The sequence below is a fragment of the Mizuhopecten yessoensis genome, unplaced genomic scaffold (assembly GCF_002113885.1).
Source record: "Mizuhopecten yessoensis strain PY_sf001 unplaced genomic scaffold, ASM211388v2 scaffold3135, whole genome shotgun sequence".
Taxonomy (NCBI): Eukaryota; Metazoa; Mollusca; class Bivalvia; order Pectinida; family Pectinidae; genus Mizuhopecten; species Mizuhopecten yessoensis.
Window position 1 is genome coordinate 135,056 of NW_018404893.1, and position 25,520 is coordinate 160,575.

The 25,520-nt window shown below is 38.3% G+C and overlaps 2 protein-coding genes across 9 annotated transcripts in view; both read right to left on the reverse strand.

Annotated features, from left to right (window-relative positions):
* Nucleotides 1–25,520, reverse strand: part of LOC110447036 (WD repeat-containing protein 64-like) — a 72,654-nt gene that overhangs the window by 29,988 nt on the left and 17,146 nt on the right. For 7 of the 8 annotated variants that reach the window (XM_021492439.1, XM_021492437.1, XM_021492438.1 and 4 more), the window contains exons 2-11: nt 15,067–15,197; nt 14,062–14,170; nt 13,633–13,739; nt 13,168–13,197; nt 5,450–5,560; nt 4,866–5,092; nt 3,757–3,897; nt 3,161–3,294; nt 2,135–2,262; nt 1,129–1,213 (exon numbers count right to left, since the gene is read on the reverse strand). In XM_021492439.1, the coding sequence (XP_021348114.1) occupies nt 1,129–1,213; nt 2,135–2,262; nt 3,161–3,294; nt 3,757–3,897; nt 4,866–5,092; nt 5,450–5,560; nt 13,168–13,197; nt 13,633–13,739; nt 14,062–14,170; nt 15,067–15,197 (1,203 nt within the window). Of the gene's footprint in view, nt 1–1,128; nt 1,214–2,134; nt 2,263–3,160; nt 3,295–3,756; nt 3,898–4,865; nt 5,093–5,449; nt 5,561–13,167; nt 13,198–13,632; nt 13,740–14,061; nt 14,171–15,066; nt 15,198–18,849; nt 19,080–25,520 lie in introns of those variants that run through there. The other variant, XM_021492436.1, reaches the window with a different exon arrangement.
* On the reverse strand, nt 11,561–12,998 carry LOC110447038 (testis-specific serine/threonine-protein kinase 6-like). Its single transcript, XM_021492443.1, has one exon. The coding sequence runs from the start codon at nt 12,821–12,823 to the stop codon at nt 11,786–11,788; it is 1,038 nt and encodes a 345-aa protein (XP_021348118.1). The 5' UTR covers nt 12,824–12,998; the 3' UTR covers nt 11,561–11,785.

Consider the following 25,520-nt stretch of genomic DNA (forward strand, 5'->3'; position numbering starts at 1 on the left):
ACTTAAATAATCTCTCAACCAATTGTAAATATTGCTTCTTAGACCATATGCTTTATTTTTTTTCATTAAGCTATCATGCCAAACTCTATCGAAAGCTTTGGAAATGTCAAAGAATACCATACATGTTTCGCGCTTATTTTCTAATGATAAACAAATATTATGATAAATTTCTAGTAATTGTGTAACAGTAGAACAAAGCCTGACTGGTGTCAGGAGGTTGTTATCGATGACAAAATTAAATAAATGTTTGTAGATTACTCGTTCAAGCACTTTACTGACAGTGCTAAGAAGAGAAATAGGTCTGTAATTAGAAGAAAGAAAACGCTCACCATTTTTTAATAAAGGTATTACTATAGCTGTTTTCCACTGACTTGGAAACTTACATTGACTTAGAGATAAATTAAAAAGCAATTGAAGAGTTATACAAACACTTTCTGCAGTATTTTTTAACATTGCATGACTAATTTCAACTTTTCCGGTAGCTTTGTTTAGCTTCAAAGTTAAAAGAATATCCTTTATTTCAGTTACAGAGAAAACAATATTTCCAATTGAATTAAGGCATCTTGAAGGAAATTCCGGGATGATAGATGGTTCATCAATAATATTAGCAATGGAACAAAAAAAAACTTATTGCGTAAATCTGCTTCTTCATTAGCACATATAATGAGGGAACTGATTCTGATTAAGCTGTTTTACCAATAGGTCGATGCATAAGTTTCTCATATTGTTTAGAATCATTATCAATAATTCCGTTAATATTTTCAAAAAACGATGTTTTAGCATACTTCTTCATATTGTTTACTTTGTTTCTCTGTTGCCTGAATTTCAAAATGTCGCATGGACGATTAAATCTACGTGCTTGTTTGTGTAACCTATCCCTTTTTCTGATTTCCTTCCGTAATTCTGAATTAAACCAGGGTTTATCATTCTTCCTAACAGTTATAATTTCATATATGTTTGAGTGCAACTCCAGCAGTATGTGTATTATTGTGGTTCCGTGTCATACTTACAGCATAATGTTTATGTTTGCAATCAAGTTTAATTTAAATTAGTTTCTACTGACTAAGCTACTTTTTCGAAGGAGCGATAATCAATGTCTGTATATTATAAACAAAGCGATCCGATTACCTGTAATTAAACGTTCGTGCTTGCTATCAAATATCATGGAGTATATCCGTTTCTCCCCCGGTCGTTCTTCATTATCGGTGAATACCTGCAATGAAGGAAATAAGATATTAAATATCTGAACTCAAAGTCGAAAGGGACACCAAAACATTAGGAAAGGTACAGTGAATTCTCTCTAAAAAAGGAGCATCTGTTTGGAAGTCTGAAAGCGCCAAATCCACTTAATTACATCCTCAATACTCCAGGGGTTACGCTCGCTGAAGCCCCAGTCGCACTGTCACTCGCCGGGCTATAGTGACTAGAGCTTTACGCTCTATCAGGCAGATGTCGCTCTTCCGTAAGACCGACAGGTGTCATCCTAGCAATAGGTCAGGGTTTTTTTGGTGTGGTTTTTTGCCATTTAATGTTGCAGGGATGTAGAGAGCGTAAGTGAGCGTCACTCCTGCATGGAGTATCGAAGATGACGAAAGTATGACCGGTAACAACTTTGTATTTATTCTTGATACATACATATACCCCAAAACCACAAAGTTGGATGTCAGGTCATGTTGTACCTGTTTAACAAGGATTCAAAGACAAAATCCCTCAAGTACACTGAAAATGACCCAAACACAGCCCTTTCACATATTTACTTATTTTCATGTGAATACAAAAGCATGAGTGGTACACAGCCCGTATTGGAATTATCGATAGATTGCAACTAGTACAAAGGGGAATAACTCTCCTGAACTCGACCACGGAACTCGGTAATCACTTTGGACTAGAACGAAATCATTTCCTTTTACTGCAGTAATTGAATGAGAAATTACTATTTCCAATTATCATAACTAAACTCAGAGCAACTACCGAAGTTTTAAGTTGCGGGGTAATGTTTAGGTTTGTCTACAAAGTTATTTTGTAAACAAATAGCGTTCTAGCGACAATATTTTTGTTATATATAGGAATACTTCCGATTTCACAATATGACTGTTGAATTAATTTTCAGATGGTGGGTTCAGCCCGGATTTACCTGTAAACATGTTAAGGTGTGAATATCCCACACTCGGAACACCCTCGCCGTCGACAAACTTATCAGGTGCTGGTCCCGCTCATTACAACATATATCTACTATTGTAAATAAATGACCCATCAGTTTTCCTGTAAAACACCAATAAAAAGAACATGGTAGAAAAGTTATGTTTTTTTTAACATATTCGATAGTAAAACAACTAATATTGTTAATCATATATATTTCAGTGATGTATACATAGCCACAATAAGTCAATTGCAAAAGTAAACGGTGATACATGAGACCATATTCTATAGCCTGGTGATGAGCATGGTGTCAATACCATTGTGACGTCATAATCATAATGATATGATATGATACTGATAGATGACCGATAACGGCTGATGGCTGTTCCATTTACTGAAAACCACAAATTTTAAGAAGAATAACAATTCATTTTTCAAACTCAGTTAAATATATAGGTATTGTGTTCAAAGTAAGCTTTTTAATTGTTTTGTCTGCAATCTTTTTCCTAATGATAAAATTGTGCATTCGGACCAAATGTAGTTAAATGCATCACTATACTGGGATTTCTTTTCGAATAGCATTCTTAAACTGCACCCACGGCAGCTGTAGAATGTGAGAAAACGTTGAGTGTTTTTCTATCATATAGCTGGACATGAGGAGATTTGGGTGCTACCTGTGGCACTACGTATACGTACCTATGGGCCGTGATGAGGTTTGGATGGCCACCTGTGGCACTACGTACCTGTTGGTCGTGAGGAGGTTTGGGTGGCCACCTGTGGCACTACGTACCTGTTGTTCGTGAGGAGGTTTGGGTGGCCACCTGTGGCACTACGTACCTGTTGTTCGTGAGGAGGTTTGGGTGGCCACCTGTGACAACGTACCTGTGGGCCGTGAGGAGGTTTGGGGGGCCACCTGTGACAACGTACCTGTGGGCCGTGGGGAGGTTTGGGTGGCTAGCTGTAGCACTACGTACCTGTGGGCCGTGAGGAGGTTTGGGTGGCTAGCTGTAGCACTACGTACCTGTCGGCCGTGAAAAGATGTGGGGATGCCACACCCGGATGACCTTGTCCACACCTCCCGTTGCTATGATATTAGCCTTGGCACAGTACGCGAAGCAGTTAACTCCCTTGTGTATGTTCACACCCCGCACTTCTCTGCAATAAAACATACATATGACGAAAACTATTGAAAAAAGGTTCACTGTTGTATATACATTCATCTTGTACTATAATTAAGCTGGTATGGCGTAACATTTGATAGCGTTTCCGGTTTCTAATGAATAGGTACTTTGTTTTAAGTGTTTCTGGTGTTGGAGGTAATCGACCACAATTGCTCCAGTTTCTGAAAGTTAATAACGCTTCCAATGTAATCTATATACTGGCGACGAGTATTGGCTATTTGTGATGGATATGGTGCGAGGGGGGATTTAGAGTGCGAGAGTCATTTATTTCTGATATTTGCGAATATGTTTGAAATGCAAATTAGCTATTTATGATGAACATGTTTCAGTGGAGTGATAAATGGTGCCTTGTTCCGATATTTGGGGAAATGGTTGAGGAGAGTATTTGTGTGGTTGTGAGAGGATGGATGGGATCGGGACGATGCCTATAACTTACTGATCATCGTAGAGACGTTCCACCTCCTCCAGCACAAAGGATTGCCGACTATGGGGGGAACAGGAAGCGAAACAACGCAGCTCCGGGAAGTACTTGACGTTTAGTACCCAGTCGTGGTGTAGTTTTCTCTTTGCTATGGGACTGCAAACCAAACAAAAACATTCAACGTCACGGTAATATACTAGAATCTAACATCACTAAGACATTGAGTCTGTTTTTGACTTTTTACTGTGTCTCGCATTCAGATTATAAATAATGTAAACGAAAACAATTTCAATCATACTGAATGATCAGCTTTTATACCACACATATGACGTAAAGCATTCAAACATATTCATATACACTGAAATCTGTCCAATCTGACACCCTGTGGGATACGAAATATTGGTCATATTTGTAATCTTAAACAAGGTGTCGAAACACACAGGATATATTTGCTACATGTTGCTTATATAACAAATGTGATTACATCATTCAAATCGGATTAAACAGGGTGTCAGAATGCGCAGGAGTGTGATAAGGCAGGTATCGCCGATTTATTTCTTGAATTCATAAGACTATTTCTATTTCGTTTCGATTTGGGATTATAATAAAATCGAATGAGTTCTTTCCGGTTAAACACACATAAAAACACAAACAGATGTTGTATGCTCCACGATATACTGACATGTACGTTATTGTGACTACTCCGTTATACTGACTTTTATTACATACTTACTAATAAATACGGGGTGGGTCTTTTTTATATGCGATACGACACAATTGTTCTAACCCATATAAGCTCTCGCCGTGTCACACCCAAAAACCCGTATCAGCCCTCTCCGTATCAGCCCGCAAAACCCGTATCACACCCCTTTTGAAAAATTTCGTTTTTCAATATTTCAAAAGAAAAATAGATCATAAGATAGTAGATCATTCCGTATTTTATTAGTAAGTTTGTAATGAACAGAATAAAACATGCCTTTTTCCATATCACACCGTGTATCAACCCTCGGGCTGATATTTGAATCTCGGGTTGATACTTGGTGTGATATGGAAAAAGGGATGTACTATTCTCTATGTACGTTATACTGACATGTACGTTATCGTGACTACTCCGTTATACTGACTATGTGAGTTTATCCGGGTCGATAGGGTAGTTCTGTGGAAGGTTGATATTGCCACGTTTGTCGTTCTTGGAACTCTTTGTGTTGAGGTCCTTGGCCACAAGCCTCATAGCGTTTACGTAACCTTGATCGTCGCCAAACAGGACTATGTCTTCGTGCGCACCAGAAGTGTTTGTCACGTGGGTTATACATTGAGGGGAATTCTCAAACGGTTTTATTGAGTATATTTGCTGAAATAGAATTTGTGCACAAAATATTTTGTAATCTTAATAGGTAGATCGTTGATATATTATGTAATAAAAAAAAATACGAGCAAATATATTGTAGTGCAGTTCAATTAAAAATAAATTGTATTAATAACTTGGATAACACTCTCTACTGAATTTATAATTTGTCATTTTATTTGTAATATTTATTAAAAGGGAAAAAATATAGTCTATTCTAATAATTACTGGATAGAAAACCTTCTGCCGATATAAATTAAAAATCAAAAGTGTGTATTATACTGTTCATATCAATTGAAAAAAAACAACATATTCAAATGTTTTTGCAAAAACATTATGGTACTTTCCGTTAACAGAACGTACCTGATTTTTGCCCTTTGACCTGCTGTCCCAAATAACGATGCTCCGTTCTGTACATGTAACAGCACGTCTTATTCCCGGGAGATAGTCGCAGCCCGTCACCCACGCTGGCTCCTAAAAATAGCACCACCCGCTTCATCAGTAACATGTTTAAAGAAAAATAATATTCCCCATTCACTGGGTTTTTACATAGTTTGTAGTGACATAGTAAATCTAAACCAACCTAAATAGCTTCTAGTGGTAACTAAGATGGTTACAGAAACACATCTAAAACCTTCTCCACAATGTCAGTTATACTTGTTATAAATCGTATGCCTTGTGCTAATTCTCAACTATGACTGCCTGAGTCATGTGATGAATCTGTGAATCTGATACAGACGACATTCTAACAAAAAAGAAAACGTATATCAACGGATCGTTACTAAAAATAATTTAGGGTATTCCGTGCTTCCAGGTCTGCTACAAACATTATTCTAAAAATAGAGTTTCCCTGCTGCGAATTCTCCACTCTGGTTGGCGGAGAGACGTCATGTGACGGGCATGTAAATGTTTTACAGACTTTAACAATAGAAATTGAGTCCATAACTTAACAGTGACAGAGAAATACCAACTGCTTGGTCAGGACTACTTTGATTGAATGCCGGTAGCAAGTTAAAATAACACAATAATAATATCAACAGAGCCATCTAAAATGTTAACATGATCACAATCATCCCATCCACAGGGACAGTAAAATGTCGACATGATCACAACAATCCCATTCACAGGGACAGTAAAATATTGACAGGATCACAACAATCCCATTCACAGGGCTAATAAAATGTCGAAATGATCACAACAATCCCATCCACAGGGCTAGTATAATGTGGACATGATCACAACAATCCCATTCACAGGGCAGGTAAAATGTCGACATGATCACAACAATCCCATTCAGAGGGCTAGTAAAATGTCGACATGATCACAACTATCCCATCCACAGGGCTAGTAAAATGTCGACAGGATAAAAACGATCCCATCCACAGGGCTAGAAACAAGTCGACATGATCACAACAATCCCATTCACAGGGACAGTAAAATGTTAACATGATCACAACAATCCCATTCACAGGTCCAGTAAAATGTTAACATGATCACAATGATCCCATCCACAGGGCTAGTAAAATGTCGACAGGATCATAACAATCCCATCCACAGGGCTAGTAACAAGTCGACATGATCACAACAATACCATTCACAGGGCTTGTAAAATGTTTACATGATCAAAACAATCCCATTCACAGGTCCAGTAAAATGTTAACATGATCACAACAATCCCATCAACAGGGCTTGTAAAATGTCTACATGATCACAACAATCCCATTCAGAGGGCAAGTAAAATGTCGACATGATCACAACAATCCCATTCATAGGGCTAGTAAAATGTTAACATGAGCACAACAATCCCATCAACAGGGCTTGTAAAATGTCGACATGATCACAACAATCCCATCCACAGGGCTAGTAAAATGTCGACATGATCACAAAAATCCCATCCACAGGGCTAGTAAAATGTCGACAGGATAAAAACGATCCCATCCACAGGGCTAGAAACAAGTCGACATGATCACAACAATCCCATTCACAGCGTTTGTAAAATGTTAACATGATCACAACAATCCCATTCACAGGTCCAGTAAAATGTTAACATGATCACAATGATCCCATCCACAGGGCTAGTAAAATGTCGACAGGATCACAACGATCCCATCCACAGGGCTAGTAAAATGTCGACATGATCACAACTATCCCATCCACAGGGCTAGTAAAATGTCGACAGGATCATAACAATCCCATCCACAGGGCTAGTAACAAGTCGACATGATCACAACAATCCCATCCACAGGGCTGGTAAAATGTCGACATGATCACAACAATCTCATTCGCAGGGACAGTAAAATGTTAACATGATCACAACAATCCCATTCACAGGTCCAGTAAAATGTTAACATGATCACAACAATCCCATCAACAGGGCTTGTAAAATGTCGACATGATCACAACAATCCCATTCACAGGGACAGTAAAATGTTAACATGATCACAACAATCCCATCCACAGGGCTAGTATAATGTGGACATGATCACAACAATCCCATTCATAGGGCTAGTAAAATGTTAACATGAGCACAACAATCCCATCAACAGGGCTTGTAAAATGTCGACATGATCACAACAATCCCATTCAGAGGGCTAGTAAAATGTCGACATGATCACAACAATCCCATTCACAGGGCTAGTAAAATGTCGACATGATCACAACAATCCCATTCACAGCGCTAGTAAAATGTTAACATGATCACAACAATCCCATCCACAGGTCTAGTAAAATGTCAACAGGATCACAGCAATCCCATCCACAGGGCTAGTAACATGTCGACATGATCACAACAATTCCATTCACATGGCTTGTAAAATGTTAACATGATCACAACAATCCCATTCACAGGTCCAGTAAAATGTTAACATGATCACAAAAATCCCATTCACAGGGCTAGTAACATGTCGACATGATCACGAGAATCCCATTCACAGGGCTAGTAAAATGTTAACATGATCACAACAATCCCATTCACAGGGCTAGTAAAATGTCGACAGGAGCACAAAAACCGCATCCACAGGGTCAGTAAAATTGTTGACAGGATCACAACCATTTTTCGTTTTTGCAAGGAAAGAATATAAACAGGTCTTGACCTACGTAAGGAAAGACAGAACGTCTTGTTCTATTAATTCCAAAAATCTTTTCCTCTGGTTCTGGTTTCACTGTTAATATCACACAGGAGTGATAGATTCTTTAAATCCACAAGGCCAGTATAATGTTTACAGGATCACAATAATCCCACCCTCAGGGCAAGTATAATGTTGACATGAGCACAATAGTCCCACCCTCAGGGCAAGTATAATGTTGACATGAGCACAATAATCCCACCCTCAGGGCAAGTACAATGTTAACATGAGCACAATAATCCCATCCACAGGGCCAGTAACATGTTGACATGGTCACAATAATCCCACCCTCAGGACCAGTGAAATGTTGACACGATCACAATAATCCCATCAACAGGGCCAGTATAATGTTGACAGGATTACAATAATCCCATCCACAGAGCCAGTATAATGTTGACAGTGTCACAATAATCCCATCCACAGGGCCAGTAACATGTTGACAGGATCACAATAATCCCACCCTCAGGACCAGTGAAATGTTGACAGGACCACAAAAATTTCACCCTCAGGGCAAGTATAATGTTGACATGGTCACAATAATCCCACCCTCAGGACCAGTGAAATATTGACAGGATGACAATAATCCCACCCTCAGGGCAAGTATAATGTTGACATGGTCACAATAATACCATCATCAGGGCAAGTATAATGTTAACATGAGCACAATAATCCCATCCACCGGGCCAGTATAATGTTGACAGGATTACAATAATCCCATCCACAGGACCAGTAACATGTTGACAGGATCACAATAATCCCACCCTCAGGACCAGTGAAATGTTGACAGGATCACAAAAATTTCACCCTCAGGGCAAGTATAATGTTGACATGGTCACAATAATCCCATCCACAGGGCCAGTATAATGCTGACATGGTCACAATAATCCCACCGTCAGAGCAAGTATAATGTTAACATGAGCACAGTAATCCCATCCACAGGGCCAGTATAATGTTGACAGGATCACATTAATCCCATCAACAGGGCCAGTATAATGTTGACATGGTCACAATAATCCCACCCTCAGGACCAGTGAAATGTTGACAGGATCACAATAATCCCATCCACAGGGCCAGTATAGTGTTGACATGGTCACAATAATCCCACCCACAGGACCAATGAAATGTTGACAGGATCACAATAATCCCACCCTCAGGGCAAGTATAATGTTAACATGAGCACAATAATCCCATCCACAAGGCAAGTAAAATGTTAACATGATCACAACAATCCCATTCACAGTTCCAGTAAAATGTTAACTTGATCACAACAATCCCATACACAGGGCTAGTAAAATGTGGACATGATCACAACAATCCCATTCACAGGGCTAGTAAAATGTTGACATGATCACAATAATCCCATCCACAAGGCAAGTATAATGTTGACAGGATCACAATAATCCCATCAACAGGGCCAGTAGCATGTTGACAGGATCACAATATATAATCAATCAGGTCAATTAAAAGCTGACAGGATCACAAAAGTCTTATCCACGAAGTCAGTAAAATGTTGACAGGATCAAAATAATCCCATCCACAGTCCCAGTAAAATGTTGACAGTGTCACAATAGTCTTAATTTACGAGGCAAATATAATGTTGACATGATCAAAATAATCTTACCCGTGAGGTAAATTAAATGTTGACAGTATCACAATATCTTTATAAACGAGGTTGACATGATCACAATATTACGTCACGCACGGGGTCAGGTAAACTGTTAGCATGATCACAATAATCGTATCCACAGTCCAAGTAAAATATTGACAGAATCACAGTTATCTTGTCCATCGATCAGTAGTCACGGGACCTGTAACGGCCTTCAACTTCGCGGTCATGCTTCGTTGACTGCGACTACGTAGAGTGTAAATATGACAGATTTGCCAAGTTGCGAGGTACATGTAAGGTGTGGACGTGTCGGCATTGAAAGTGTTACCATGCAACGTCACGCGATCATAAGTCTAAAGTTGTAAGGTACATGTAAGGTGTGGACGTGTCGACACTGAAAGTGTTACCATGCAACGTCACGCGATCGTAAGTCTAAAGTTGTAAGGTACAAGTAAGGTGTGGACGTGTCGACATTAAAAGTGTTACCATGCAAAGTCACGCGATCATAAGTCTAAAGTTGAACAAATCATGCTTAAGAGATGCACAATGAAATATATATCCATTGATAAAGACAGAGAAAATCTCACACCGGAAGTGACGATACATATAATTGGAAAACATCAATCAAACATTTGTTTACAGAAATATACTTAACTCGTGGAAAGTGTTTTTAATTAACCGGTTCCGTTTTGACTCAGTTATTAGGCTTCGGTCTGTCAATCGGTCCGAGGTCGTAATGTGAAATAAGGATTAGCAATTACCCTTTAGTAATAACCTGACATTTAAGCAGCCTTCTACGGAAAATGTCGACTTAATCATTCGAAATTTCAAGATAAGAAAGACTCGAAAACTAGAATTTCGAGTAAGAAAGTTGTTATCTTGAAATTCGAGTTATAACTCGAAATTTCGAGTAAGTCATCTGAAATTTCGAGTTATTATGTCGAATTTCGAGTTACTAATACAGAAAAACGTAAAAAAAAATCTACATGGCCCTGAATAAATATTGATTCAAACTTACTCTATTTCAATGTTCCGTATACCACCAGTGAAATTGAACACAAGCTATAAAATATCATCACAAGTATCATTTTTTACCAAATACAGAGTTTAGTTAGAATTTGGTTAGAATTAAATACCAATTAAATCTCATTATAGAATGTTGTTTTCCGAAAGTGAAGTAAGGAAGTATAACACAAATTACTTTTATATCGGCCACCTTTAAAACCACGGGTTTTATTGCTATATTAATGTGTTTATTTTGCATTAAATTCGTTTGAACTGACGTCATAGAAATACATCTTCACGCTGTAAGTTGATTTAAAGTACATTTGCACAGCCCGTGATGTAAAAATATCTCAATATTAATTCGGGATAATCTATTTAGTATTTAATTAAAATCAATACTAAAAGTTTTGATAGGGTATTGTATGTCTTTTTATATGAAGAATTTTGTTGACGCATTGCAGGATTGGCGAGAAGACAAAGAACACACTAATGGATCTGCTGATAAAACAATTGGATATGCCAACTGTTAACAACTGTAAGGTCGATGACAGAACATGTTCGCTTTATAATCCATTCACATGTAATAATTAATAGTTCTCTTCAAACTTATGGGAAAGGTCAGTGACAATTTCTTAAGTTTTAAGAACATTTTATTGAAAAGATTAAAGGCATGAGGCAAAGATTTTTTTAAAAAAACATTAGTAAATAACAATTAATTTTAATATCAATTGAGAAAACATATGGATTTAAAAAACGACTTCTGATATTCACGGTGCAAACTTTAGCTATTTTCTTGTATGAAAACCGATATAAATATGAGTTTAAAGCGTAGAATATTACATTTTATATATCAAATCAGTCAAGCGTATCTAATATATAGAACGCTATGATACAGAATAAAACAATTATTGTTTTATAGAAAAACTCCCGCCCGAATACACTGCTGCATTGTACTGTTGGATGTCATCCAGAAGTCTCTACAGGCGCCTCAGCACTCTCTTTCTTCCGTTTAGGTTTCGGCGCAATCTCCTCGAGCTCCGCGTCTGTCATGCTCATCCACGGTTGACTTTTTACTGCGGAGATCGGCGGACGATCTTCGAACAGGTACGTGAAAAGATACAGAATAAGTTCGCGGCACTTTTTCGTTGCACCCTTCCAAGAGAACTCCAGCCTCTTGTGTTCCGCTAACATGGCCCTGTTCCCGCGTGCTTCGTCAAATGGCATGGTACCCGTGACCATGATGAAAAGGACGGCTCCCATAGCCCACACGTCTGACTTCCGAGGCTCGTACGGTCGCCCTTTCAGTATCTCTGGAGCGACGTAAGACTTAGATCCACAAAACGTTTTACTTAGGTGGTAAGTTCCGAGATTGTCCTTCACAAAGCCAAGGTCGCCGATTTTAACACTATACTTTGAGTCCAATAATATATTCTCGAGCTTTAGGTCTCGATGTGCAATAGCTTTGGAGTGAAGGTACTCGACGGCTTTACATGCTTGTTCGAACCAGTGACGTGCTAACACTTCGTGCAAAGGACCATATTTCTGGACATAGCGCAGTAAGTCTCCACGTGCAGCGTATTCAAGTACGAAATACGTTCGGGACGTGTCCTCAAACATCTCAAAGATCTTGATAATGTGCGGATGGTCCAATCTAGGCCATACGGTCTTCTCTTTTGGAAGAAATCTTAATAAATAGTCTTTAGGGGCGGCTTTCTGATTGAGGACTTTCACAGCTACACGCTTTTCCTGGCGGTGAAGACTAAAAGCCAATTTTACGGTGGAGTAACTACCAGAACCAAGCGTCTTCTTCACTAGGAATCCTCTTTGGGCCAAAACAGCACGGTATGTGAGTTTCCGGGTGCCTTCTTCAGTCTGTCCGAGAAGCTTACTCATTGGTTTTATTCGCTCCACTTCGTTCTTAAGTTTGTCAAGTTCCTCTAAAAGAATAGCATTATCAGTTTCGGCAGTTGGGCCGTAGCAATTCTCTTCTGCCATCGCCATGACTACGCCGAGGCCTGGGTCCCGATCTTTACCCTGCCGGTAACCAACTACGGCTCTAAACAAACATTTTTAGCGTGGAAATAAACCAGGAAAGTTAAGCTGAACACCGTTTCCCAGACAAATCGTCAAGGACTTTAATCTATGACGTCACAAAGCAAAGATTTCGATGACGTCACAAGTGCCTTACAACATACTGCTATCAGAGCGAATTGTTGGATTTTTGACGTGCAGTGTTGTACGATTTATGCCTTTATTTGCTAAATGATGCCGTATAGTACATGACCATTAAAATTCCGGAATTTATTGTTGATAAAATAACAAGTAAGCAAGTCAAATATACTCACATTAACGTCTATACAGCTCGTCAGTCGTAGCTGAAAAAGGAAACAGATTTTGACAATTTGGATCTCTTTTAAAGAAAAAAAGCTGTTATAAATAATATTTTGGAAAATCATTTCAAAATATTAAAAGAATCAATCATTTCTGCAATGAAGTTCACAAAAAGCAAAATGGCTACAAAAGCCCTCATCAGCCATTTGTTTTGAAAATATTTATAGAATGATCATCAAAATATATATTCTAGCCATGTGTCAGGCCCCAATCATCGCACGGATAATTTTTACTTCTTGATCAGAAATATTTACATGTGCACCTTGAATTCTTTTATTTCTTCTCGTCGCTTGTTCTTGACACGTGTTGTTTTTTAGTTTGGTGTATTATTCTGACACACTTGAGACATTTGTTACCTATGAGGAAGGCCACTTTCAGCTAGTTGTGGATGTACTCTGTCACTCCGTCATGACACCTACCTTACTGCTCCACATCGCTATAGCGCCTTTCTGTGAGGCTGAGATGTAACTGTCCAGTGAAGGTACGTATCGAATACATTGCACAGTGTCCCGTCGTGTCTTGTCACCTGTAGGTATAACAATACGTCATTTTGTTAGTTACTGTAGAAATATGTTAATTTGTTAACTACTGCCATTGGAAACTCTGTCAGTTTCGAGAGACATTGATTATAAAATGTTTATATACAATTATTTGTTTTATAAGGAAAGGTTGTTAATAATGTTCATGTAACTTGAGCCCAATCCATTTGCTTTTTTGGCAATAAAATATGTTTCAACTGAAGAAAAAAAAATCTACGGACGCCCTCCTCCGAATTATCAATAAAAATGAGTGTTTTGTACATGAAAAACTTGGCTTGCCGACTCGAGATGGTTCGGAGAGTTACTCACCGGCGGCTTCGCCGACCCGTCGCCGTTTGGAGACCGTGAAGACGCTGACTTCCTCTCCTAGAACGATCTCTTCACTCTCTTCCGCACTCGACTGGAAATACCCGAACAGCTGCGCAACAAAGGAAGCAAAATCGTGCACAAAAGTGTTGTTGTAACTGTTGTTTTGTGTGATGAATTGAACAAGTATTCTGCTAGGACTGTGGATGGTTTTAATAATATGTGCCGTTCAGAGAAATCGTCACTTTTCCTTAGTTATCATGCTATCATCAATATTACTGACAAAATCTGTTTAATATTCAATATTTTATGTTGCAGTAGGCGACTGTTATATCACATTTATCATTTGATAAATACAATATGTATAAAGGCCTAACTAGTTGTTGGGAGGCCTAATTCGGATCATCATAACATGCTATAGGTGTATATCTACACTTACGTACTCCAACGAAATGTTTATTATTTTTAATTGTATACCGATGACCATGTTAACAGGTTACAGGGTCATTTATTTTATAGTAGCTTTTATATTGTCTAATAATTCTTACTTAAGAATGGCCATCAGAAAGTTGTGATTGGGTATGGGTTATTTTAATGCATTCACAATTTGATGTTTTACGTATGCATTCTGATGTGTGACATCTTAATAAATATATTTTATTGATTGATTGATTGATTGATTAAAAGACAACAATGTGTATGATAACTGAGCGATGTGGACAAAAATTAATCGATAACAGAAAATGAATGTATGTTTAACGTATGGCTCATCAACACCAAATTATCTGGTAGTGTCGAAGCACCGCAATCGACACCAGGGGAGATAAGTACGACGGTTATGTTCTTTATTCTAAATTCTATGCAAACTGAATTTTTTCGGACGTAAAATGATTTTTATATTATGTCCGTGAAGGACAATATCCATAAGATGTCATAAATCGAAATGTTTCTCTTTTATGGTAGGGATGCCTGTGTACAAAATAGATTGATAAATACGATGTTCCATACCTCGCTCCAGTCGACCTTAGCGTCCGGATTGGTGGAAATCTTACGGTAAATAGCCTTCAAGTCCGTGTTTTTCACATCACTCCCGAATAGCGACCGGATAGCATCACAGAATTGGTCAAATCGGAGACTCTCTGGAACACAACAAAATATCGACGAATTTTAACAAAGGCGATACTGTTCATTCTTAAAATATAAAATAACTCCATTCATCTAACTTTAAAGGTCCCAAAAAAAAAAAAAATGTTTGTGGTACTATGAAAATCTTTAAATTTTGAGGACTAAAATAAAATAAAATATTTACAAAATATCCAAGCTTAAGGAAATAGAAGTGTTATTGAATTGATTTATATATGTACATCTATATAATAAAAATTGCATTAATTGTACTTATACATGTACTGTAAAGCGCAATTGATAAATCTGTGTGCTATCTACGATATGTCTTAATTTTAAACAAATTGTACACGGCTTGATTGATTTGATAACAGTTATTCTGATAACATAATGTTTACGAGAAATCCTTTCCAGAACTTACACTCATTTTGTTTGGGGAGGTGGGAGATATTTCGATATAATCCTAGTGACCAGACACCTCGCATATCTCGATAAACAGTAAGATTATGCAAGCATTGTTGAAACGATTTAGCAACTTGGCAGTGTTCTGAATTTACATAAGTACATATGAACTGACATTCTCCTACCTAAGAGAATGATCCGCCGTGTGTGGTGTTAAGAGATTTGAAGTTAATCCGTCTCTTACAGTGCTTTAGGCCAGTCATATTAACAGGTGCGGTTCATATTATGTTTGCCAGCCTTATTCGTGTTACGGACTCTACTGAAACCTAAGGGCATACACGGTAGTTTGTATGTATTAACGACAACAACACCTGATGACGTCACTTGCCCTGGACTGACCCTTCCAGTCAACTGAACATATACGTTCCGATTTGATGTTTTAACTTCTCAACTTCTGTATATGAATTAATTGATTTAAAAATGTACCTATTATGATTATTTTTATCATTTTTAGTGTCTCATAAGTCAACCAATGATGGCTGGGTGGGTATTGATCGCTTTTTACTTTGTATATTTTATGATTGTGATTTTTATTTTACTGTCGATCAATGCGTGACATTTAAATAAACTATTATTTATCTTATCTTTATCTGAAAATTTATCTTATACGCAGCGTGCGGTGTTGACTAATGATCGATAAATAGCGGTCAGTGTCTCTACTTTATGCACTTGGAGTCGAACCCAAACCTCTTAGCTATGTTTCCAGTGATCTACCAGTTGAACAAAACGACAATAGCCGAAGAAGTGCTATTTGTGTTTGACTGTAACGTCTTTGCGGCCCATTAACACAATAAGGGAATACAACTATGTATATGGATACATGGTAAAAGCGACTAAACGATATCTTTGCCAAAAGAGACATGGATGTAAAAATCAAAATGAAATACATTTTAAAAATAATAAAGTATTAAAGGTAAAAGGTCCCAAGGGCTAAAATGGATTTGTGCAGCAGATCAATTTCGGGTTTTTTTTATGTTCCTGAACGGAATACATACAAATTAGTCGCTTCATATAACTGTGTAGTGAAATACAGCAGGTCAATTATTTTCTAGCGTCCATGAACCCGCAGAGGACTGATGGGGAGCAGCACAGTGTACAGCACTGTGCAAAAAAGTATTTGCGGTTTGAAAAGACTTATTTGCATTTCATCCATTTTATCCCATTTTATTGAAACTTTCGAGGATTTCAAATTAAAGCGCCATTGAAGTAAAAGTTCACAAACCGAAGACACATTTCTATATAACTTTCTGAAAAAATATTTTCATAGATTTATGTTGACTGGTTTTCGAGGTATGACAAGTTATTCAAATGAAATTGAATTTATTTTCAGATTCAGACATAATAAGCCCGCAGAAAATTCGATGAAAAAGATACAGACGCATAAAAAATATTTGGCATCATGTAAATCAGGACAAATTGCGAATCGTTTTGACACGATGATGTGTCTCTCGCTGACTGAACATGTATCGTGCTAATTTGAGCACGAAAGTACAGTGTATTCAAAAGATTTTTGAGTGTTCAACGGTGTTGAGTTACAGTTGTGAGGTGAATATTCAATAAAACACTCCCTGCTTATTTATTAGTCTGCCGAAATGTACACGGACCTTGGAGGTGTTTGAAATACATAAAATGTAGTTGATATACAGTAAAAGTTAAATACAGTTAATTACAAAGACAGATGTGCGTTCATGGATTTACACACATGCTACTAGCAAACTTTCTGAATATGAACATTTAGTAACATTCAGCAATAATCAGTTATTGACTAAATCGTCCAATTATTCGCAAAATAGTGTATCATACGTTATTATTATACTTAAAGGAACGTTTTGGTGCGTCAGTGGGTTTTTTTCTCACCAATGCATTCCTCTATTTATAAGTACATGTGTGAACGTCACACTAGGCATCTATATACAACGATCTATTCTGTACCTATTGTTGTGGTTGAATGTAATATGCATAAGGAATATTTTTCAGTTATTCTAATTTCATCAATAATGAAATTAGTTCATACTTTTGAGATGTGTTTATTTCAAAAATTCAATATAAATACGGATTTTTTTTTTAAATCTTTGAATGTGTGTAGACGTATACGCTTTTGGTTGAGACGGTCTGCTCATTATTCCACAAATAATGTCCACATGGGGTCCATCTACTTTTCATTTCATAACACATAGTGGAAAATGACACATTTGTCAAGTTGATAAATGCTACATTATATCCTGCACTGGGCAAAGACAAACGAGACTATAGAAGACGGTGATACCAGTGAAGGTACATCAGCACATTTGGAACTCTTTCGAATTAGAAGTAAAAAAGAACATGCACAATACAAAAGTTTCTCCAATGAGTACAACACTATGATATGTGTTATACTGACATAACATGCATTGGTGAAACGAAATCTGTGTATCTTTATCCGGAATAGTACTTATCGGAAGCAGCGGTTTTTATTATTACACACTTTCATATATGGTCACTATAACGTTTGTATTCAAAAATCATACGAATCAAGCTTTCAAAAGCACGGACCAGATCAGAATTGTTTGGTACTTCTGTTCATTTCCTCTTTAACTATTTACTTCATTGATAAAAACGAAGCTTACCTATCATTCAAGTCAGCTGTCCCGATACGAATCGCGAAAAGCGTTCTGTGTATCGCAAAACAAGACGCACCATATTCAAACCAATACCCAACCACTCATACAATGCAAGATTCAAGATATCTAAACTCAAACATATCCAGCGGATAGTTAAGCGTTGGTTGTCAGCTTTCACATGACGAGTTTATGCGATATTCATAGTATATAAAGTTACAGGTATTTGATAGAATCGATTCACACAAAAAAACATAAAAACAAAATATCTGAAAAAAGGATACATTTGGACATTTAACAGTAGTCCTGAATAATCACAAGGGATATTTGCTATCCAATATCTGTTTAATTGGGCGGGTTTAAACGCATGCTATCGGCATGACAAACAACCCGAAGGTGTACTTTTTCCAAACAGAAAATCAAATCACAAATCAACACGACAAGACTTTTTCGATGACAAGCCAAATCCACATAGAATATCGACAAAAAGAGCATTTTATATTTTTCCATTCCATCCATTATGTCAATTTAAAACCGGATATCCTAGAACCAATGAAAACACAGCCAATAAATTCGAACACAGCCACGTGTACCGGAAGTGAAATCTTACTGATGGCTTCCAAGGCCTCTCGAAGAGCATGTCCCCGCTGACGACGTGCCCGGCGTTCACTTTTCCGGGGACTGTGGAATGCGGCGGGGTCCATCCACACCATCTGCATCGTCGTACAAACTTGCCGTGTCAGGAGGATGGTCCTGTAGTAAATGTCGATCCCTACCCTACTTAGTAATACATATGTCTACTCAGATCCTATCCATCCGGCCAAGGTTCGGGGGGAGCTCCCCAGGATCGTAATGAGCTGTACAGCTATTCACTCAAGGACGTTGTTTATCCTTCTCTCTTATTCAATATCCATTAATATACCGTAGGGGGTGCTCTATTTGAAATGAGACCCACACCTGATTGTTCTCTTCTTCTAGAGATTCACATGTATTGAACATTTGAATGGAGTCTGTTCGTATACAGCATATGGACAATAGTGTATATGGCACTGCTCTGTCGGGAACAGTGTTAAACACACGCCAATTGAATTGAATTAAAATTCTGTGTACAAACTTTGGAAGACCTCTCGAGCATGCGACACGGCTAAACATTGAGGTTTGGCACTCGGACACAAAGACATGCCCCCCCTACAAACTCTATCGGAATGATAGCTGAGACGGGTGGGGGTCCAGCAGATAAACAATCTGGCCGCGCCGTGGCCGCGACAAAGACCCCAACGGACGGTGCGATGTGGGGGATACAAAACAGTGACGATAGACCACGCCCCGTGGAAAGCAGGACCGGAGTCGATTTTGTACACGTGTATGTATAGCCAGATTTCAGATTTTATTTCCAACACTCAGACACATGGAAATGTGTAACATGAGGTACATGTACATGAATTCATATATTAAATTTTGACAGGATGGACAGGTGCATGCATGTATACAAGCAAAATTGTCTGGTTACCTAGCTCAGTGTTAAACCGTCTGGTTTTCGGACGGTTATGTAAGTATATTTGGTTTTGAACCGAAGAAGAATTAGTTTGAATTAATTTAAGGACACTTCCTCTTATAAAAGTTACTAAACTGAGACGGGAAAAAAATAAAGAATAAAGTAATCGTGCCAAATTTTAAAACCAAAAATCTCGCAAAGCTTACCAGACTGTCTCCGTTTATTTGTTTGACCAAGAGAACATTCCAAACATGTTTACAGAGCGTACAGTTATTATTGTTATATTTAAGTCAAAGGTATCGGATATAAAAGAAGATGTTATCCTGATATGTACTGGGTTGACTATATATACCGGCGGGTGACTATATATATACCAGATTACAGGGTGTGTGGGTAACGTTACGTATCTGTTGTAATTTAACGTCATATATTGCAATTTCAAATAATACACTGCACAGTATTGTGTGTCATAATATTTCAAATAAGGTATACAGCAATCTGATGATCACCATATTGAACTCTGCGAAAGTACCCGCAAGTCGGCTCGTAGATATGGTATTTTATTTACAGTCTACACTGCCATTCATGATCACTCAATAACAATTTAACCAGCAAACTGGAGTTATCGTAGCCTGACCATATATAGAACGTACTTAGAGTAATCAGTTTCCATGACGTCGACAACCGTACACGTGGGAGGAGCTACGCAAATTTTCCTCGAATGAGACACGATTGTGAGACGTCATTTTCAGTGACTACCGTTAAAAATATGATGTGTCACTTATGTAATGTAGCAGATTACGTATATATAGCAAACTTTAAAATACCAAAGGATTTTATTTGAATTTGGCAAAGCGTTCGAGGAGGAGACAATCAGACACATGTCAGTCGGAATTTATCACAGAAACACATGCATAATTACAAAAATATTTTTTCTGTGAACAATATCTACCTCAGAGTCTCAGAAGATATACATGTATAGCGTGTGTCACTATAGTCTACCTGATAAGTCTCAGTAACGGTAGTGTGTGTCTCAATAGTCTACCTGATAAGTCTCAGTAAATGTAGTGTGTGTCTCTATAGTCTACCTGATAAGTCTCAGTAACGGTATCGTGTGTATCTATAGTCTACCTGATAAGTCTCAGAAACGGTAGTGTGTGTCACTATAGTCTACCTGATAAGTCTCAGTAACGGTAGCGTGTGTCACTATAGTCTACCTGATAAGTCTCAGTAAAGGAAGCGTGTGTCTCTATAGTCTACCTGATAAGTCTCAGTAAATGTAGCGTGTATCTCGATAGTCTACCTGATGCGTCTCAGTAACGGTAGTGTGTGTTTCTATAGTCTACCTTAGTAGTATGTGTCTGTATAGTCTACCTGATACGTCTCAGTAAATGTAGCGTGTGTCTCTATAGTCTACCTGATAAGTCTCAGTAAAGGAAGCGTGTGTCTCTATAGTCTACCTGATAAGTCTCAGTAAAGGAAGCGTGTGTCTCTATAGTCTACCTGATAAGTCTCAGTAAATGTAGTGTGTGTCTCTATAGTCTACCTGATAAGTCTCAGTAACGGGAGTGTGTGTCTGTATAGTCTACCTGATAAGTCTCAGTAGCGGAAGTGTGTGTCTGTATAGTCTACCTGATAAGTCTCGGTAACGGTAGTGTGTGTCTCGATAGTCTACCTGATAAGTCTCAGTAAAGGTAGCGTGTGTCTCTATAGTCTACCTGATAAGTCTCAGTAACGGAATCGTGTGTAGCTATAGTCTACCTAATAAGTCTCAGTAACGGTAGCGTGTGTCACTATAGTCTACCTGATAAGTCTCAGCAAAGGTAGCGTTTGTCTATATAGTCTACCTGATAAGTCTCAGTAAAGGTAGTATGTGTATCTATATAGTCTACCTGATAAGTCTCAGTAACGGTGTCGTGTGTATCTATAGTCTACCTAATAAGTCTCAGTAACGGTAGTGTGTGTCTCTATAGTCTTCCTGATAAGTCTCAGTAAAGGTAGCGTGTGTCTATATAGTCTACCTGATAAGTCTCAGTAACGGTCTCGTGTGTCTCTATAGTCTACCTGATAAGTCTAAGTAACGGTAGTATGTGTCTGTATAGTCTACCTGATACGTCTCAGTAAATGTAGCGTGTGTCTCTATAGTCTACCTGATAAGACTCAGTAACGGTGGTGTGTGTCTGTATAGTCTACCTGATAAGTCTCGGTAACGGTAGTGTGTGTCTCGATAGTCTACCTGATAAGTCTCAGTAAAGGTAGTGTGTGTCACTATAGTCTACCTGATAAGTCTCAGCAAAGGTAGCGTTTGTCTGTATAGTCTACCTGATAAGTCTCAGTAAAGGTAGCGTGAGTCTCTATAGTCTACCTGATAAGTCTCAGTAAAGGTAGTATGTGTATCTATATAGTCTACCTGATAAGTCTCAGTAAAGGTAGCGTGTGTCTGTATAGTCTACCTGATAAGTCTCAGTAGCGGAAGTGTGTGTCTGTATAGTCTACCTGATAAGTCTCAGTAAAGGTAGTGTGTGTCACTATAGTCTACCTGATAAGTCTCAGTAACGGGAGTGTGTGTCTGTATAGTCTACCTGATAAGTCTCAGTAAAGGTAGCGTGTGTCTATATAGTCTACCTGATAAGTCTCAGTAACGGTATTATGTGTCTGTATAGTCTACCTGATACGTCTCAGTAAATGTAGCGTGTGTCTCTATAGTCTACCTGATAAGACTCAGTAACGGTGGTGTGTGTCTGTATAGTCTACCTGATAAGTCTCAGTAAAGGTAGCGTGAGTCTCTATAGTCTACCTGATAAGTCTCAGTAAAGGAAGCGTGTGTCTCTATAGTCTACCTGATAAGTCTCAGTAACGGTAGGGTGTGTCTCAATAGTCTACCTGATAAGTCTCAGTAAATGTAGCGGGTGTGACTATAGTCTACCTGATAAGTCTCAGTAAATGTAGCGTGTATCTCTATAGTCTACCTGATGCGTCTCAGTAACGGTAGTGTGTGTTTCTATAGTCTACCTTAGTAGTATGTGTCTGTATAGTCTACCTGATACGTCTCAGTAAATGTAGCGTGTGTCTCTATAGTCTACCTGATAAGTCTAAGTAACGGTAGTATGTGTCTGTATAGTCTACCTGATACGTCTCAGTAAATGTAGCGTGTGTCTCTATAGTCTACCTGATAAGTCTCAGTAAAGGAAGCGTGTGTCTCTATAGTCTACCTGATAAGTCTCAGTAAAGGTAGTATGTGTATCTATATAGTCTACCTGATAAGTCTCAGTAAAGGTAGCGTGAGTCTCTATAGTCTACCTGATAAGTCTCAGTAAAGGAAGCGTGTGTCTCTATAGTCTACCTGATAAGTCTAAGTAACGGTAGTATGTGTCTGTATAGTCTACCTGATACGTCTCAGTAAATGTAGCGTGTGTCTCTATAGTCTACCTGATAAGTCTCAGTAAATGTAGCGTGTATCTCTATAGTCTACCTGATGCGTCTCAGTAACGGTAGCGTGTGTATCTATAGTCTACCTGATAAGTCTCAGTAACGGTAGTGTGTGTCTGTATAGTCTACCTGATAAGTCTCAGTAGCGGAAGTGTGTGTCTGTATAGTCTACCTGATAAGTCTCAGTAACGGTAGTGTGTGTTTCTATAGTCTACCTTATAAGTCTCAGTAAAGGTAGCGTGTGTCTCTATAGTCTACCTGATAAGTCTCAGTAACGGTGGTGTGTGTCTGTATAGTCTACCTGATAAGTCTCAGTAACGGTAGCGTGTGTCTCTATAGTCTACCTGATACGTCTCAGTAACGGTAGTATGTGTCTCTATAGTCTACCTGATAAGTCTCAGTAACTGTATCGTGTGTCTCTACAGTCTACCTGATAAGACTCAGTAACGGTGGCGTGTGTCTGTATAGTCTGCCTGATAAGTCTCAGGAACGGGAGCGTGTGTCTGTATAGTCTACCTGATCAGTCTCAGTAACGGTGGTGTGTGTCTGTATAGTCTTCCTGATAAGTCTCAGGAACGGGAGCGTGTGTCTGTATAGTCTACCTGATCAGTCTCAGTAACGGTAACGTGTGTCTCTATAGCCTACCTGATAAGTCTCAATAACGGTAGTGTGTGTCTCTATAGTCTACCTGATAAGTCTCAGTAAAGGTAGTGTGTGTCTCTATAATCTACCTTATAAGTCTCAGTAACGGTATCGTGTGTCTCTATAGTCTACCTGGTAAGTTTCAGTAAATGTAGTGTGTGTATCTATAATCTACCTGATAAGTCTCAGAAACGGTATCGTGTGTCTCTATAGTCTACTTGATAAGTCTCAGTAACGGTGGTGTGTGTCTGTATAGTCTACCTGATAAGGCTCAGTAACGGTAGTGTGTGTCTGTATAGTCTACCTGATAAGTCTCAGTAAATGTAGTGTGTGTCTCTATAATCTACCTGATAAGTTTCAGCAAATTTAGTGTTTGTCTCCACAGTCTACCTAAAAAGTCACAGCTCAGGTGTCGTGTCTCAATAATCTACCCGAGAAGTCTCAATAAATGTACGGGACTTGATTTCTCTGTAGCTTGAGTTATCTCAGAGTGCTGTTGAGCACTAGATTTATGGAGTGCTTGAACTACATGTATACCCGGCTATTGATTCCATATAGAACCACTACAGTTTGCATACCAGCGTCACAATGCATATAAATTGGTTTTTAAATTCACGCAGCACACAACGCTATGTAGATGTTTATTAGATTGTGTACATAATAAATTCAATAAGCCATTCCTATCTGATATTAGGCTGAAGAAAGCTGCCCCGTGGCCGTAATAAAATGACACAATAATCAATTTTAGAAAGATATCAATTCGTTCATTAGGTTAAATAGAGTTGTCCCCCACTGTTAAGTATTACCGTAAGGTGTGATGACTTACATAAAATCAACCGGGAACTGTCGGCACTTTCTGTAAACTAGAAAACATTCTTGTTATGGATCCTTTTCCCATTGCACTGTGTATTTTCCGACACAGAGTAACCTCCCCTAACTTCCGTTTGGATACACTGGCAGTACAGTTGGGATAGAACACTTCCGTTGATCAGGTAGTTATAATGGTTAGAGCCGGATAGTATGATAATCTGAAGTACATGGTTCGAATCCCGGTAGCCCCGCTGAAATTTTACACTTAGAACAGTTGATTATATTTTGTTTATTTCATCTTCATGATTTTTCATAAGAATTGGGAAAGATATGGTTTTCTTTTCAGAAATGATTTATCGAATCTTTAGTCATGCCAGGAAAAAAACAGTTTACAATTCTTAGTAACTGTTTCTGGCAGTGGTGTGGGGATCCTTACATGTTGTGTAAGCGATCTAGGTCTGTGTTCCGGTTTTAATACTAGATTTATAAAGTGTGTGGATACCTATAGCTTACTTCCATTTCCTGTTGTCGGGTAGGACAATTGTCAATTTTCGGGGAAATGCAGCACAGGAACATGTATTGGTCCAACGATTCGTTAATGCATGATCTAATGTACTTCTCCATATTGATGGATTCTAAATAGATGCATTTTTTTATCATATAGCCATGCTTTGTGTTTAGGTGATGATGTAGAGATTACGTAACAAACAAACCTCAATAATTACCTTATTTAAACCAGCCTCTGTATGAAGTGAAGTTACTGTATCTGTCAGACGCTGGACGACTAAAACATGAATATTCATAAGGTACTCTTGACCTTTGAACGCAATGTCATTAAAAACAAAAAGTTTATGATAATGACGCTGGTATTTTAAAACCATTAAATCTCGATTAATCAAAACACA